Genomic DNA, 18,560 nt, shown 5'->3' on the forward strand with positions numbered 1-18,560 from the left:
AGAAGTATCAAAGTCACATTTAATAAAGTTCCTTCCAGTTTATAATGTATAATCATACTATTTAAACACGCAGAAATGAGCTAATCCGAATTTATATAGTTTTTTGGGTGGGAAAAAACATTTATCTCACCTTTACTAGAGGAAACAGACTTTATGATGGTTCTATTTTTCAACTTTAGAATTACTCATTCAGTAGAAGCTGTACTTCAAGTACCCAACCATTCTGTTTTTCACTTTCAATGTAATCTTCAAAAATTATGTGAGACATTCAACATACTTTATTAAAAAATAGGCTCTGTATTAGACGATTTTGCCCAAGTGTAGGCTAATGTAGTGTTCGGAGCACTTTTAAGGTAGGCTAAGCTGTGATGTTCGACGTTTGGTATTTTCAACTCACAATGGGCTTATCTGGACATAAACCCATCGTAAGTTGAGAAGCATCTGTATACCCAACACTGGTTATGTATACTTTCATTAAATACTCATTTGAAAAATAAAACTTTCTTCACATCAACCCTGTGATGTAGGTCTTTAATTTTTAAAACTGCAAAACGGGTTCCAAGATGAGCTCTTACTGATGTATACGGTGTAGTACAGTATAGCCAAAACCACTGCTTATGACCTCTCAAATATTCACACATCAAGGCCAGGCACAGTGGCTTATGCCTGTAATCCCAGCACTTTGGGAGGCCGAGGTGGATGGATCATTTGAGGTCAGGAGTTCGAGACCAGCCTGGTCAACATGGTGAAACCCCATCTCTACCAAAAATACAAAATATTAGCCAAGCATGGTGGTGGACACCTGTAGTCCCACCTACTAGGGAGGCTGAGGCAGGAGGATCACTTGAACCCAGGAAGTAGAGGCTGCAGTAAGCTGAGATCGCACCACTGAACTCCAGCCTGGGTGACAAAGTGAGACCCTGTCCCCCAACAAATATTTACACATCACCCAGTAGTAAGGAAGGGTTATCATTCAGAGAGGTTTTTCTGAGATAATCTATTAAATTACAATTATAAAGAAGAAATGTTTATAAATTTTTATGAAGTTATAAATTTATAAATATAAAAGTATAAATTCATATACAGCTGTTTAAACTTATTCATATAGAGCTGTTTTAACTTCTTGTTTAAAGAAGTTTCCCTCTGAGGATTACAGACTATGTAATCTGCTACATGTAATTTCAGATAAATGATAAATTATACCTAATGTGTAAGTATAATAGAATCAATTTTTGATATTTAAATTATTCTAAAACCTGTTGAGTGTGAATACTCTTAAATCTTTCTTTTCTGTTTATGCTTCTGGCTGAGAATGGAAGAAGGGACAGAGGCTTCAAATGACTGAAATTCTTCAGGTGGTTTCTTGTGACCGACCCCTCATAAAGTATTTTTCTCCAGAGTCCAAAGGCAAGATAAAAAGTCTCTGACTTGAAATCAGAATCGATCTGCTGATCTGCTAGCCACAGCTCGAATATTGCCATAAACCTTGGAAGGAGGATTTCCTGCAAAGGGGGAAAAAAGTATTTACACAAATAGACTCACATTTATAGAGCCTACAGTCGCCCCTCAGTGTCTAAGGAAGACTGGTTTCAGGACTCCCACAGACACCACAATCCTTGAATGCTCAAGTCTCTTATATAAAAAATATGCACATTAACTACACACATCCTCCCATATACTTTGAATCATCTCTAGATTATTTATAATACCTAATACAATGTAAATGCTATGTAAATAGTTAATACTGTATTGTGTTTTAAAATTTGTATTATTTTTAATTTGCCGTATTTTTATATGTATTTTTCTGAGTATCTGATCTGCCATTGGTTCAGTCCACAGATGTGGACCTTGCAGACACAGAGGGCAGACTGTGACATGAAAAAGGGTCTAGAACCCTAGAAAGAACAGAGACATTTTCTTGAAATTACCAAAAAAAAAAAACCTTACAGGAAATAATACCCAAATATTCTCCAAAAAATATTTTAAACTTCTAAGAGTGAAAGGCACTGTGTTGTTAAAATATTTCAAAAAGAAGCCAATCACTGAGGCCTGGGAACCAGAGAATCCCAATTTTCTGAGCAAGCCGCTAAGATCCTGTAACTCTTATCAGAAGGTAACTGACTGTGCTGCAGGATCAAAAAATGGGTTAAGTGGATCAATTAAATTAACTGAAGCTGTTCAGCAGCTCCTCCTTGGTTGAACCTAAAATGTGATGTTCCCTGCTATTCTGGAATGGTTTTTCTCTGCACCTTATCAGGAAGGCAGCAAAGATTTAAGCAATATTACCCAATAACACTTTCTCTTCTCTTGCAGACAAATGGAATCTAAGCAAAAATATTTCTACTTCTGGCTGGGTGCGGTGGCTCACACCTGTAATCCCAGCACTCTGGGAGGCTGAAGTGGGCGGATCACAAGGTCAGGAGTCCCACACCAGCCTGGCCAATATGGTGAAACCCCGTCTCTACTAAAAATACAAAAATTAGCCGGGCGTGGTGGCATACACCTTTAGTCTCAGCTACTCAAGAGTCTGAGGCAGGAGAATCGCTTGAACTTGGGAGGCAGAGGTTGCAGTGAGCCAAGATCACGCCACTGCACTCCAACCTAGGCAACACAGTGAGACTCAGGCTAAAAAAAAAAAAAAATTCTACTTCCTTCTCTAGGCCCACCTTTGCCAACTCCCAAGGGTTTCTACTTGCTAACTTTAATATTACCCCAAATTGCTTTGCAAATGTAGTTTTGACTTCCGCAATTAACTCCCTATCCCTCCCAGAGAAAACACCAAAGAAAGAAACTGCTATTACCCAAGATTAGGTTGCAAATGGCAGTTCTTGCCATCTTGATGTTTTGGAAGGAGCCAAGGATGTGAACTTTCCTGAAAGAAATAAAATGAGACAAATTAGTGGCTGGGATGCAATGACTCACACCTGTAATCCCAGCACTTTGGGAGGCCAAGGCAGGTAGATGGTTTGTGGCCAGGAGTTTGAGACAAGCCTGGACAGCATAATGAGACCCCCATCTCTACAAAAAAAATTCAACAGCTGGGTGTAGTAGCACGTGCCTGTAGAGTGCCAGGATGCCAACCTGAGTGACCAAAACCCTCTCTTAAAAAAAAAAAAAAAAAGACATTGTAAACAAAAAAGCACTTTCTTGCCTAAGTCCTGTACTCCAAAAATGCTGGAAAATCACATTTGAGTCAGATTCTTTAACGAGGGCAGTGATAGTTATGGCTGCACAACTCCACAAATATACTAAAAACCACTTTTTAAAAGGGTGAATTTTATGATATATAAATTGTATACCAATAAAAAATTATTAGAAAAGACAATTTTTTGAAAAAGTTTGTGAAGATTATTCGTTAATGATGGCTCCCATCCCATGAATGCTTTATGTGCCAGGGCTTTCTATACATGCCCTCATTTAATCCTCACATGACCTTCCTGTTTTACAGATGAGGAAAGAAGTTTATAAGAAATCAAAAAGCCTGCCCAAGACGACACACTGGCTGAGCTGGTTACTGAAAACCCATAAATGCAACACTGTACTCAATGTCAACATAATTGGTTTTCAACTGCAAAGTTTTCTAAAGATTATCTAAATTTCTTCAGGGCTCTGAGGATCATTTAGACCCTTTTAATAGGCATTCTTTACCGAATGACAAATTTGCCTTTTTGAGTCCATCTTCCAAACTGTTTTCACTGTGCCCTGTACAACAGTTATCAGCTAAAGCTTCTGTATCTTCAACCCCTGTTAATATTCCCTTCACCTTCTGGCTTTAACTAAGGCCAGATCTCAAATGGTTGCGTTTTTCCTCCACAAACTAGGTACCTCTGGGGCCTGGGGAGGAGCAGGTGCCTTCATGCCACATCCAGACCACATGCTCTCCCTCCTACCTCCCTGAAAACCCTTTGGCTTTGGATCCGCTCTCAGGCCACATCACCCCCCACCCTGCCTGGCTGGGGTCCTCAGCTGCCCCTGCAGATCACCTGTGAAGACGTCAGCTCCTGGCTTGCTGTCTTTCTCTTGCTATTCCCATCTCCATGCTCGATCATGTCAATACCCACGAAGATGATAATCCCAACATGCCAGCCTCTGAGGTCCTTGATACACTCTTTATGCCAACACGGGGTATTGTCCACCCTACTCCAGCCTCTTACATCCATGGTCACACCCTGGACTTAGTCATTACCAAAAACTGCAACCCCCTATAATTTCGATTTCAAACATCCAACTCTCCCTCCACCACTTTCTGTCATTCCAGCTCCTATCAACACAAATAATCCTTCACTCCCACCCCAGGACCTCCCATCTATGGATCCTACCCACCTTCACTGCCCCTCGCCCCCTCATATCCCACCTCCTTCCTCTGCTCACAATCATCCAATGACTTTCTATTCACTCAGAGTAAAAGCCAAAGTCCTTATGAGGACCTCAAGGCCCTATTATTTTTGACCTCATCTATCACTCTCCACTCTCTCCCTTTCGTCCTTGGCCAAGCCTCCTCGCTCACTGCCAGATGTGCCCTCGACTTAAGATCTTTGTGCTTTCCCCTTCCTCTGTAATGCTCTTTCTCCAGCCACCTGCAGATGAACAAAACAAACATTTACAAATGCTCCTCCCCAAACTCCACTAAAATGACAATAAAGATATAAGCCCAAAAGGAAGAAGAGAGTGATAACAGTAGCAAAGTCCAGAAAGGTGTAAAGCAGATGGAGGAGACGGAACTGACTGTGCAGACCCAAGTCAACTGCTGCCTGAATCAGCAGCGGGAATATCAAGAAGCAGAACTCCGGGAAAGAGACTCCAAGAGGCAGGGGACAGGGAACCCAGGATGATGGCTGTGCAGCCAGAATGCAGGCAGAGAGCAGGGGGGCGTTTGGGGAATAGACCTCTCCAGGAGAGATTTCTCAAATATTAGATGCATTCAAATACATCAAGAGGAGATACAACGTATAGCTTCTTACTGAATTAGTAGGATGAAAGAGAAGAAAGGAGATAGACACAAAAGAGTTACTTCCTTAAGTGAAAACAATGCTGCAAAACAAAGATAAGGCAGTCACAGTATTTCACCTGGTTCTTCACCTGGCTCAGCTATAAGTACACTGAGCACTGATTTGTTTTCAGGTAATACTGAACATTATCTAACAAAAACCACAAGGGGACCATCAGGAGGACAAAGAAGAATAAATCGGAGTGTCAGAAAGGCTGAGTGTACGTGGTGGAAGTAAGGGAGTGAAAGACAGCTAAACCTTCATCTTTGATGGTAGAATGTCAATAGTGAATCTGAAAAATAAAACTGTATATGAACTGTATGAACAAAATATCTGGAAATACAGAGGTAAATAATTTTTTAAGATAAGCTAAAAGAGTTGAAATTGGTTCCCCTGAAAAGGGTGAAATGGAGGTAGGCAGCAGACATTTTTGTTTTTTTTCTTTTTTGAGACAGAGTCTCACTCTGTCGCCCAGGCTGGAGTGCAGTGGAGCGATCTCAGCTCACTGCAAGCTCTGCCTCCCAGGTTCATGCCATCCTCCTGCCTCAGCCTCCCGAGCAGCTGGGACTACAGGCTCCCGCTACCACACCTGGCTAATTCTTTGTACTTTTAGTAGAGACAGGGTTTCACAGTGTTAGCCAGGATGGTCTCGATCTCCTGACCTCGTGATCCGCCTGCCTCGGCCTCTCAAAGTGCTGGGATTACAGGCGTGAGCCACAGCGCCCGGCCAATTTTTGGCTTTTTAAAACTATGTGTATGTTTAACTTTGATTAAAATTATTTAAAACAGAGCATGACAGATGAGGAAATAAAGACGAAAAGAATAGATAAAGTGGGAGTAGTTTTGCTGCAGAAAGAACCAAAGTAATGGGGCAACAGTTGGAAAGGAATGGAGGCTTCAAGACACAGAGGAAACATCATTTCCCATCTGCTATATTAAATATACCTGGAACCAATTGTTTTTAGTTTTCTATCTGGCTCGCATTATACTGTATTTTATCAGGTTATTAGCAACTCATCAAAAATAACTTTTATAGGTACATAACAGCCCATCTTACAGCTTTATTATAATTAATATAAACTTTTAAACGTGGATTTCCAACTAGCCTGTCTATAGCAAAAGCAAGAGATAGTACATCTCTTAATTTCAAGTAGTCTGTAATTTAGTTTGTAAGAAAACACAAAAGACGTAAGTAATTCAGTAGCGACATTATTCATAACAACCACAAACTGAAAACAACCCAAATGTCCATCTACTGTGACTGAACAAACAAAATATAATACAGCTGACTTTTGAATAATAGATTTGAACTGCACGGGTCGTTACACACAAACTTTTTTCAACACATATATTGGAAGATATTTTAGAGACTTGAAAAAAACCCAGAGAGGAGCTGAGTATTGTAGAAATGTAAAAAAAAAAAAAAAAAAAAAAAATTAGAAAAGCTATGTCATGAATGCATAAATTATATGTAGATACTAGTCTATCTTATTTACTACCATAAAAAAAGTTAAAATCAATCAAAACTTACACACACAAACACAAGCCATGTATGGTGCCATTTGTAGTCAACAGAAACGGAAACAAATGCAAAGATGCAGTATTAAATCATAACTCCATAAAATTATCTGTAGTGCATACTGTACGACAATTTCACAGCTTCCACCTACTGCTCTTGTGGTGAGCTCAGGTGTTGCAAGTATCCACTTAGAATGCCATGTGATGCTGATCATCTCCCATGAGCAGTTTTGACTCTCCAATAAATTGTCTCTCACAGTAGAAAGTGATCTCTCACAGTTCTTGCCTATTTTTAAACTTAGTGCATACTGCAAGCTTTGAGACCATGTGACCTACACAACGTGGACCCCACACAAAGTGCCACTCGTGATGTTGGGAGTGCTCCAAAGAAGCACAGAAAAGTCGTGACACCTCAAGAAAAAGCTGAACTGGCCAAGTGCGATGGCTCACGCCTGTAATCCCAGCACTTTGGGAGGCTGAGGCGGGTGGATCATGAGGTCAGGAGATTGAGACCATCCTGGCTAACACAGCGAAACCCCGTCTCTACTAAAAATACAAAAAATTTAGCCAGGCATGATGGCACACGCCTATAGTCGCAGCTACTTGGGAGGCTGAGGCAGGAGAATCCATTGAACCCAGGAGGCAGAGGTTGCAGTGAGCCGATATTGCACCATTGCACTCCAGCCTTGGCGAGAGAGGGAGATTCCATCTCAAAAAAAAAAAAAAAAAAAAAAAGAAAAGCTGAATTGCTTGACATGTACTGTTGACTGAGGCCTGCAGCTGCAGCTGCCCGCCACTTCAAGATAAATGACTATACCATAGGACCCATTGTAAAAAAAGAAAAAATTCATGGAGGTGTCACTGCAGCTACAACAGCAGATGTGACAACACCTGCAGTTTTGCCAAATACCCCTTTATCTTCCCCTAGGCCCCCAGGCAAGACAGAACAGACTATGGCAATAAGACACCAAATTGTAAACAAGACCTAAGACCACCCGGGCAAGGGTTGTCACACACCCTACACTTAAAGAGTAAATGACTGTCTTCTTTTGAGAAATGTCTGTTCATATCCTTTGCCCACTTTTTGATGGGGTTGTTTTTTTCTTGTAAATTTGTTTGAGTTCTTTGTAGGTTCTGGATATTAGCCCTTTGTCAGATGAGTAGATTGCAAAAATTTTCTCCCATTCTGTAGGTTGCCTGTTCACTCTTAGGGTAGTTTCTTTTGCTGTGCAGAAGCTCTTTAGTTTAATGAGATCTCATTTGTCAATTCTGGCTTTTGCTGCCATTGCTTTTGGTGTTTTAGACATGAAGTCTTTGCCCATGCCTATGTCCTGAATGGTACTACCTAGGTTTTCCTCTAGGATTTTTATGGTATTAGGTCTAACATTTAAGTCTCTAATCCATCTTGAATTAATTTTCGTATAAGGAGTAAGGAAAGGATCCAGTTTCAGCTTTCTACTTATGGCTAGCCAATTTTCCCAGCACCATTTATTAAATAGGGAATCCTTTCCCCATTTCTTGTTTCTCTCAGGTTTGTCAAAGATCAGATGGCTGTAGATGTGTGGTATTCATACAGCCAACAGACACATGAAAAAATGCTCATCATCACTGGCCATCAGAGAAATGCAAATCAAAACCACAATGAGATACCATCTCACACCAGTTAGAATGGCGATCATTAAAAAGTCAGGAAACAACAGGTGCTGGAGAGGATGTGGAGAAATAGGAACACTTTTACACTGTTGGTGGGATTGTAAACTAGTTCAACCATTATGGAAAACAGTATGGCGATTCCTCAAGGATCTAGAACTAGATGTACCATACGACCCAGCCATCCCATTACTGGGTATATACCCAAAGGATTATAAATTATGCTGCTATAAAGACACATGCACACGTATGTTTATTGCAGCACTATTCACAATAGCAAAGACTTGGAATCAACCCAAATGTCCATCAGTGACAGACTGGATTAAGAAAATGTGGCACATATACACCATGGAATACTATGCAGCCATAAAAAAGGATGAGTTCGTGTCCTTTGTAGGGACATGGATGCAGCTGGAAACCATCATTCTTAGCAAACTATCACAAGAACAGAAAACCAAACACTGCATGTTCTCACTCATAGGTGGGAACTGAACAATGAGATCACTTGGACTCGGGAAGGGGAACATCACACACCGGGGCCTATCATGGGGAGGGGGGAGGAGGGAGGGATTGCACTGGGAGTTATACCTGATGTAAATGACGAGTTGATGGGTGCTGACGAGTTGATGGGTGCAGCACAGCAAAATGGCACAAGTATACATATATAACAAACCTGCACGTTATGCACGTGTACCCTAGAACTTAAAGTATAATAATAATAATAAATAAATAAATAAATAAAAGAAAAAAAAAAGAGTAAATGACATTCTAACTGCCACAGGATATTTTTTTCTCTAGCAGCTTAACAAGCACTGGCCTTATGATAAACAATATTAAAACAATTACAGCTCACCAATAGTTAGATACAGATTGACCCCAGCTTCCCTGTTCCCACACTCTGTTCCACAAACCGTAACTACAGCTTTGATTGGACAAGAGACTGATCCCAGTAACATTCTCCTGATAAGAGATCACTGACCATGGACTGGTTCTACCAGCTTCCATAGGCAGTGCATTCAGTCTTCACCTCCTTGTCCCTACTTCATCTTGTAACGTACAGGACCTAACTGTCACATATTTTAAATGTTAAATCTCCCCCACAAAGCAACCAGGGGTCGTATGTTACATTTATTCAGTATACAAGCATTACAACCCCTCTTATATTCATAGCTCCTCCTATAACCTGTTAAATAAGTATACTGGCCAACCCATTCAGCATAAATTCCTGTCTCATTCTTTCCTCCTTCAAAGTGCCTGCTTTTGGTCTCTGCTGAAGGGTATACTTCCCAGCCTGTCAGAATGGCCACCCTGCAGAATGCAACCCTTTATAAGAAATAAAGTTTCCTCTCCAAATTTATAGATCTTGTGATTCTTTTGTTGACAATCTCAAATTGGAAATGCAGCTTTTATGTGGGTGCAGGATTGTTCTAAGAAAGACATATCTACAGACTCTAATATGATGGAGAAAAAATTAAGTCATTATATGACAACTTACAGCAAAAGGAAAGTGAAGGATCTAAAGCTGGAGAACTTAATGCCAGCAAAGGATGGTTTGATAATGTTAGAAAGAGGTGGCTTTAAAAATGTCAGGATAACAGGAGAAGCAGCTTCTGCTCACCAAAGGGCAGCAGACAAGTTCCCAGACGCCATTAAGAAAATCATTGAGGAGAAATAGTATCTGCCTGAACAGGTTTTTTGTGCAGATGAAAAATGTCCTGTTCTGGAAAAAAATGTCACAAAGGGCAATTATTAGTAAAGAAGAGAAGCAAACACCAGGATTTAAGGCAGGAAGGGCTAGGCTAACTTTACTGTTTTGTGCAAATGCAGTCAGGTTTATGATCAGGACTGCTCTTATCTATAAAGCTGCTAACCCTGATCCTTGAAGGGAAAAGGTAACGCCAGAGGCCTGTCGTCTGGATGGCTTGCACAAGGAGAGCTCTTTTCTGGATTGATTCCATCAATGCCTTGTCCCTGAAGTCGGGAAGTATCTTGCCAGTAAGGAATGCCTTTTAAAGTTCTTTTGCTATTGAACAATGTCCCAGCCACCCAGAACCCCATGAGTTCAACACTGAAAGGCAACAACGTGGTCTCCTTGCACCTAAACACGCTCTAATTCAGCCTCCAGAACAGGTAGTCATAAAGATCTTTAAGGTTCATCACATACAGTGCTCTATGGAAAACAGTATCAATGCTATGGAAGAGAACTCGATGGAAAGAACATCATAGTCTGGAAGTACTATAACCACTGAAGACGCTGTCACTATTATGGAAAGAGCTGTGAAAGCCTCACGCTTGCAACTATAAATTCCTGCTGAAGAAAACCATGTCCAGAGGTTTTGCATAACAGTACAGGATCTACGACAGAGCCAAACAAGAAATCATGAAAGAGACTGCGGATATGGCCAGAAATCAGGGGTGAAGGGTTTCAAGATACAGATCTCGGAGAAACCAAGAGCTAACAGACACTATGCCAGAGGAATTAACAGAAGACGACCTGATGGAGGTGAGTGCTTCTGAAGCAGTGTTGGGTGATAAGGAAAGATGATGTAGAAGCAGCAGTGTCAGAAAACAAGGTGACATTAGGCAATTTGGCAGAAGGTTTCTGATTATTCAAGATGCTTTTGACATCTTTTATGACACAGACCCTTTTATGATGTGGGCACTAAAACTAAACAAACTGTGGAGGAAGACTGGTACCCTACAGAAACATTTTTAGAGAAGGAAAGCACAAAAAAGTCAGAAATTACAATGTATTTCTGTAAAGTTCCAGAGTACGCTTGCCTCTCCTGCCTCCCCTTCAACGTCTTCCACCTCCGCCACCCATGAGACAGCAAGATTAACCCTTCTTCCTCCTCCTCAGCTTATTCACCATGAAGACAAGGATGAAGACCTTTATGATAATCCACTTCCACTTAATGAATAGTAAATAGATTTTGTCTTCCTTATAATTTTCTTAACATTTTCTTTTCTCTAGCTTACTTTATGAAAGAGTACAGTATATAATACGTAAAACATACAAAATATATGTTTATCAACTATTTGTTATTGGAATAGCTTCCAGCCAAAAGCAGGAGTAGTTAAGTTTTGGGAGAGTCAAGTCATACATGGATTTTCAACCATGTTGGGGGTTCGGCATCCCTAATCCCTGCAATATTGAAGGGTCAAGAGTATACCTGTGCAATGAAATAGTACTTGCCAATAAAAAGGAACTACTGATACACCCAACAAAATGGAGAAATTCAAAATAACATGCTAATTAAGAGAAGTCACACACCAAAGCCTACATACCATATATTTCCATTTATATCACTTTCTAGAAAATGTAAAATAAAGAGTGACAGAAATTAGAGGAGTGGTTGTCCTGGAACAGGGTGGGGGCAGGCAATTGACCACAAACATGCACGAGGGAACTTTCAGGGTAACAGAACTGTATGAGTGTCATGGGACTACAATACACAACATTTGCCAAAAACTCATTGAACTGGATACTCAAAACAGGAGAATTTTATTGTATGTAAATTATGCCACAATAAACTTTTAAAAAGTTGGTTTAACTAGTAAATTTTAGGTTAACACTTATAAATATACTTATAAATTTACCAGTAATAAACTTAATGACAGACTAACTATATAATTTCATTGGCAAATCAGTTACAGTTTTAGATTTCTAAATTTATTTATTTTTATTTTTTTGAGATAGAGTCTGTCGCCCAGGCTGGTTTTGAACTCCTGACCTCAGGTGATCCACCCACCTCAGCCTCCCAAAGTGCTGAAATTACAGATGTGAGGCACCACACTGGCCTTTTTTTTTTTTTTTTTTTCCTCGAGACGGAGTCTGTTGCCCAGGCTGGAATGCAGTGGCGCGATTTTGGCTCACTGCAGTCTATGCCTCCCAGGTTCAAGCAATTCTCCTGCCTCAGTCTCCCAAGTAACTGGGATTACAGGCATGTGCCACCATGCCAGGCTAGTTTTTTTGTATTTCACCATGTTGGCCAGGCTGGTTTTGAACTCCTGACCTCAGGTGATACGCCTGCCTCGACCTCCCAAAGTGCTAGGATGACAGATGTGAGCCATCGCGGCAGGCCATGGATTTCTAAATTCATGAAAGCTTTCAGGGCTACTCAGCCAGTCCATGACTTAACTGAAGATTTTTTTTTTGACTTTATAATTGTGCCAAAGTGATATGCATTCAGAATGCTCTTCAATTTTCAAAGAGTAGTATCCTATGATATCAAATGAACTTCTGACTTATGAGATCTTTAATTTACAACAGGTTTATCTGGATATAACCCCACCATACGGTGAGGAGCATCTATATATGGATTTTTTAAAATTAATTTATTTTTTGGAAACAGGGTTTCACTCTGTCACCCAGGCTAGAGTGCAGGGGTGCCATCATGGTTCACTGTGGCCTTGACATCCTGGGTTCAAGCAATCCTCCCACCTGAACCTCCTGAGTAGCTAGGGCTACAGGTGTGCACAATCACGCCTGCCTAATTTTTGTATTTTTTTGTAGAGATGGGATCTCCCTATGTTGCCCAGACTGGTCTTGACCTTCGGGGCTCAAGCAATCCTTCCTCCCACCTTGGCCTCCCAAAGTGCTGGGATTATAGGCATAATCCACTGTGCCCAGACTATATGTGGTATTTTTCTTTTTATTTTGTTAGAGTCTCACTCTGTCGCCAACGGTTGAGTACAGTGGCATGACCGCGGCTCAATGCAGCTTCACCTTCTGGGCTCAGGCGATCCTCCCACTTCGGCCTCCCAGGTAGCTGGGACTACAGGTGTGGGCCGCCGCACCTGGCTAATTTCTGTATTTTTTTTTTAGAGAAGGGGTTTCACCATGTTGCCCAGGCTAGTCTCAAACTCCTGAGATCAAGCCATCCACCTGCCTCAGCCTTCCAAAGTGCTGGGATTACAGACGTGAGCCACCATGCTTGGCCATAGTTTTACATATGGTGTGCATTTCCACATTTTTGAATAGCTTCTCCCAAGCCTCCATATTTCTGAATCTAGACTCAATCCATAAAGATCAAAAAATAAAATTATATTCCTGGCTTCAGGTAAAGAGGGCCACCAACACAGTACTATAGTTATCCTTAAAGTGTAAAGAATATATAAAATTTAGATTTTATATAATAAGGAGTCCTTCAGTTTAGAGTAAAACTGAGATATTAAATGAAATTATTTCATGATTGAGTCGCAGGCAGAACCCTCCTCCTCTCAGTCAACTGTTCAGTTTCCCAACTTCACAGCATTACATAATCTCTGAGCCATCTGCCAGTAAGATCCCCAGCCTGGGCAGCTTCAACCTCAGACAGGGGTAATCCCAGCTTCACTTCTGGCACCTTTATTTTAAGCTCCTATCATCTTATTTATGTTCACATATAACTGCTCTCTAGTTTTGCCTAATGTACGATATTCCCCTCGCTTTATAAAAGGCCTTAACATATATATAAAATAGATATATATATTTCTAAAGACTCACAAGGGCATCCAAAATACTGATTGCTTGTTCTCCCCTACTAATTTAATAGATTCCCTTGAGTATGTATGTATGTATGTATTTATTTATTTGAGACAGAGTCTTGCTCTGTCACCCAGGCTGGAGTGCAGTGGCACGATCTCGGCTCACTGCAACCTCCTCCTCCTCCCAGGTTCAAGTAATTATCCTGCCTCAGCCTCCCGAGTAGATGGGACTACAGGTGTACGCCACCACGCCCAGCTAATTTTTGTATTTTTAGTAGAGATGGGGTTTCACCATGTTGGCCAGACTGGTCTCGAACTCCTGACCTTAGGTGATCCACCCACCTCGGCCTCCCAAAGTGCTGGGATTGCAGGCGTGAGCCACTGCGCCCAACCCGAGATACTATGTAAATCTTCATCTGTAATAATAATTTCTTTTAATAGCATTTGTAACATTTCCTCATTGTTAAATGAGAAAATACACAATTTCTGAAATTTTCTCAACTTAAGCCTCTTTCAAAGTTGGTGGCTATTCACCCAAAAGTATACAGATGATTCCCAACTTAACATGGTTTGAACTGGGATTTTTCAACTTTACAAGGGTGCAAAGCTGATACACATTCAGAACGCTCTACTTCAAGTACACATACAACCATTCTGTTTTTCATTTTTAGTACAGTATTCAATATTCAACACTCTGTCACAAAGTAGAATTTGTGTTGGATGACTTTGCCCAACTGTAGGCTAATGTGTGTTCTGACCACGTTTATGATAGGCTAGGCTAAGCTATAATGTTCCACAAGTCAGGTATATTAAATGCACTTTAGACTTCTGATATTTTCAATTTACAATGGGTTTATGAGGAGCATCTGTACTGACAAAGATTTAGCAGCAACATTATACATGAAATACAACTGTTACGACTTTCTTAAAAGATCAAATATAAATTATGACAATAATTTTCTCAAGATCAGATACTTACACATCAGCCAAAACTATCCGCGTCCGTGTCACATTCTCTATGGTGAATTTGGTTTTTCCTCCTTTGCCAGCGATTCTTCCTATTGCCCTGGATAGATGGTCTCCCTTTAGGGGTTTAACTAAACAAGAAACGCAACATCTCAGGAGGCAAGCCATTCTAGTGCACCACCCACTTCCACATGAAGTTTAATTATAAACTAAATTTCTCTAAATGACACAAAATGTATATATACATATTAAAAAGTTGCTAAAAATACAGCTCAATTGATGCTATTAGAAAACTGAGAGTCACATCACAATACAAAGTCAGCGACACAAGAGCACAGACCACCACACACTCACCATCTGTAATTTCAAAAGACTCTAGGAAGAGGTCATCCAACCTGATGAGGGCAAGTGCATCCTATAATATAAAACAAACACTGTGAAGCCCCTTCCGTTTGCACACCTGAAAAAGAGTAAAGCGCAAAGCACTATGGAACGAAAATCCACAAACTCTTGAGCTAGAAAGCTTTTTTTTTTTTTTGGAGACATAGTCTTACACTGTCGCCCAGGCTGGAGTGCAGTGGCGTGATCTTGGCTCACTGCAACCTCTGCCGCCCAGGTTCAAGTGATTGTCCCACCTCAGACTCCCGAGTAGCTGGGACCACAGGCTTGTGCCACCACACCCGGCTAATTTTTTTGTAATTTTAGTAGAGACGGAGGGCATCGCCATGTTGGCCAGGCTGGTTTCGAACTCCTGGCCTCAAGTGATCCACCTGCCTCGGCCTTCCAGAGTGCTGGGATTACAGGTGTGAGCCACTGCGCCTGGCCTTTTTTTTTTTTTTTTTTTTTTAATGCCTAATCCATTGAGATGTTCACATTGAGTATTTTTCAAGTCCCCATTTTAGATATCATAGAATTACTCACCTCCACCTGAAAGCCTAGAATAAAAGCTTTCACAAAATCAGCTGCTTTTGTCAGAGCACTAACATCTTTGGTTTCTTTACAAGTCTGTTAAAAAACAAAAAAGGGTACAAAATACCGTTGAGACTCAAACAGAAAATGTCTTAACGAAATACTAGAAATGTCCTTTCCCATTATCAGAGAATTTCCTTCACCACCACCTTTCCCTAATATATTCTGTATGACACAGGTTCTGGTTGGGTAAGTGCTATATTTTATTGGCAAAACAAAACTTTTCCAGCTCCAAAGCTTGGCTGTTTCACCCAAAGAGTGTCAAATAACTAACCACACTATATGATCAGATTTTGGGGTTAACAGCAAGACTCCTCTGGCACAACCCAATTTCTTGCATTCTGAAGAACCTCTACCTTCTGTCCATCCCTTCAATGCCCAAGCTTGTCCTCTTCTCTTCTCTCTCAAGGCAGTCTTCCCTGGGATTCCTGACTTAATCTTCTTAGTTATCAATTACATGCTGATGTTTCTTAAACCAATAGCTCCAGGCCTAACTACCTGCACCCGCTGACTGGGGAAATAAAGAATGACTGAAGCACTGAACCTGTTCTCAAACTTTGAGAAATGCAGAAATAACTGTTATTCATAAAATGCCTACCACTGTAAATAACACACACTGTAAATAACATGCACTATAAATAACATGCTTTACACACCATAACTCTAACCCTCACAACAACTTTGAATGTTAAGTCATATGACTACCTTTGCATGTGAGGAAACTAAAGTACTAAAAAGCAAAAATGCTAAGATTCAAACACAGGTCTGATTTCAAAATTGTTATCTCCACTGTACCATGCATATTCACAATCTAGTTGAGGAGACCATGTACTCAACAAATTTAAAACCATATGGGCTTGTGTAATGGCAAAGTCCCCGGGGCTTTCCCATTTAGAACTAGACCCTAGTTCCAATCCTACATGTGACCTTAGACAAGTCTCCTAGTTACTTTAGGTCTTGAGTTTTCTCATCAGTAAAATAAGGAGGTCAGAGGAGAAGATCCTGAGTGTTCCCTACTAGTATAATAGGAAGTTTCCCTTATTAGCCTGATGACTATGGCCAAGTTTCCTCACATCTTTAAGATGGGAATATCCTGAAGACTAAATGATGTAGAGCATGTTGTAATACCACTATGTGTCTGGTATATGGCAGCATCAATAAATGTTAGTGGAATCCAAAGTGATTATCCTGCAATAAATAGGACAGTAAAGCCCATGAAAAGTTTAGGCACTGAAGATATGACTGAAAAATGTACATTCTGGTATGAAACTGGCACCCAGAACAGAAAGCCCAAAGTAAATTAATTTTAAATGTCTAGTTCCTGGATTGACAGCATAGAATTTAAAATACACATATATAGGCCGGGCAGGGCAGCTCACGCCTGTAATCCCAGCACTTTGGGAGGCTGAGATGGGCGGATCACCTGAGGTCAGGAGTTCAAGACCAGCCTGGCCAACATGCTAAAACCCAGTCTCTACTAAAAATGCAAAAATTAGCCAGGTGTGGTAGCGGGCGCCTGTTAACAGTGAGCCGAGAGCGTGCCACTGCACGCCAGCTTGGGCGAAAGCGTAAAATTAAAAAAAAAATACACACACACACATATGTGCATATGTTTCTTATCAAAATAATACAGTTTTATCAAAAAAGCACCATTAAAACACAGTCATGCACTGCATAATGACATTTTGATCAATGACCAACTGCTCATACCATGGTGGTCTCATAACAGTATAATGGAAAATATACAGAAATCTGATATATGGCACTGGACACTGGCAATGCAGATCAAGTAGATGAAATGACTGATACTCAGTAATGGTGCTGGAACATTTGGTTTTCCATATGAAAAAATACATAAATATACACATACCATCTAGGTTTGTGTAAATACACTCTTCGCACAAGGACTAAGTCATCTTACAAAACATATCCCAGAACATATCCCCGACGCTGACTGTATACACTTCTTGTAAAGCAGCAAGTACTTATGTTCATTATTTACTTACTTCTGTTTATGACAATCTCTTTACTCGACCTTTTCTGAATTTGACACAGAACATTACAAAAGATACACAGAAGCATAGACAGTATTTTGGTATGATCTCAGAACTAATTTACAAATTCAATTAATATTTGTATCAAACGCAGATTTTTAAGGCATTTGGGAAGTTCAAACTCAATATGGTAAGTTTTTAAACTGGACAAAAACTATTCAACACAATAAGTCCCATTAACTAAAGTCTACTCACGCCTTTCCATCTCTGTAGGAGAGAAAGCCTGGTGTATTGGGAAATGGTTGAGATTTTCCTTACCCTGATTTCTACATTCCTTGATTTCAAGTTAAAGCGTATCTGAAGTCCCAAATGTTCCACAATAGGAGTAAATATCTTCATCCAGTTTTCTTTCAACGGTGTGTATCTGTTAGCTGGGACTGGAATTTTCCTTGTTTCTTCTTTTCCACTCTGTAATAAAAGAACACACAACTCAAAAGGCTATGGAGGGATGGTGATGGAGTTGTAAAATAACATCTGATCCATAAAGGGCTTCCTTTAACTGAACTAGTTACACTTCAGAGAATCACTTCTCTCTGAGCATCGCGGCAGAACAGCCCCACCGCAGCTTCAACATTCCCCAGAGGCCACCGGCTTGATCCGCGTCTGGCCCCTGCCTGGTTGCTGTCCTAGGGTCCTAGCCACATACCAGGAGCCCGTCCCCACAGAGGGGTGGGAAGACGGGCCTCTTCGCCGGCCTGGCCTCCTCTGTGTCCATCCGGCCCGCATCCCCGCCCTCTCCCGCTGCGGACAGCTGTTCAGCCTGTCGTTTCTTCGCCCGCCGGCCACCCTTACGGGTGACCTGGGTAAAGCCCTCCTCTGCCCCGGCGCTCTGCGCTTCCATTTCGGATTCCATCCCCCGGAATCTTAAGGCGCTTCCGGCTGAAACACGTGCCCTGCTGCACCGCGCAGGACCCAGCCTCCGTCAACTAACCCCGCAGCTCCGCCC

At 41.0% G+C, this 18,560-nt stretch overlaps 1 protein-coding gene across 2 annotated transcripts; it reads right to left on the reverse strand.

The window, feature by feature from the left end:
- Positions 1–2: 2 nt before the first annotated feature.
- Positions 3–18,542, reverse strand: PNO1 (partner of NOB1 homolog). 2 transcript variants are annotated; one of them, XM_045369182.2, is made up of 7 exons: positions 18,261–18,542; positions 17,873–18,022; positions 15,513–15,596; positions 14,946–15,006; positions 14,605–14,722; positions 2,802–2,872; positions 3–1,502 (listed from the first exon to the last, which is right to left on the reverse strand). In XM_045369182.2, the coding sequence occupies exons 1-7, from the start codon at positions 18,465–18,467 to the stop codon at positions 1,435–1,437; spliced, it is 759 nt and encodes a 252-aa protein (XP_045225117.2). In that variant the 5' UTR covers positions 18,468–18,542; the 3' UTR covers positions 3–1,434. The 2 variants fall into 2 exon arrangements, 1 of the variants encoding a protein (XP_045225117.2); XR_012422309.1 differs by having other exon boundaries at positions 1,283–1,502; positions 14,946–15,051.
- Between the last annotated feature and the right edge of the window lie 18 nt (positions 18,543–18,560).

The sequence above is a fragment of the Macaca fascicularis genome, chromosome 13 (genome assembly GCF_037993035.2).
Source record: "Macaca fascicularis isolate 582-1 chromosome 13, T2T-MFA8v1.1".
NCBI classification, from domain to species: Eukaryota; Metazoa; Chordata; class Mammalia; order Primates; family Cercopithecidae; genus Macaca; species Macaca fascicularis.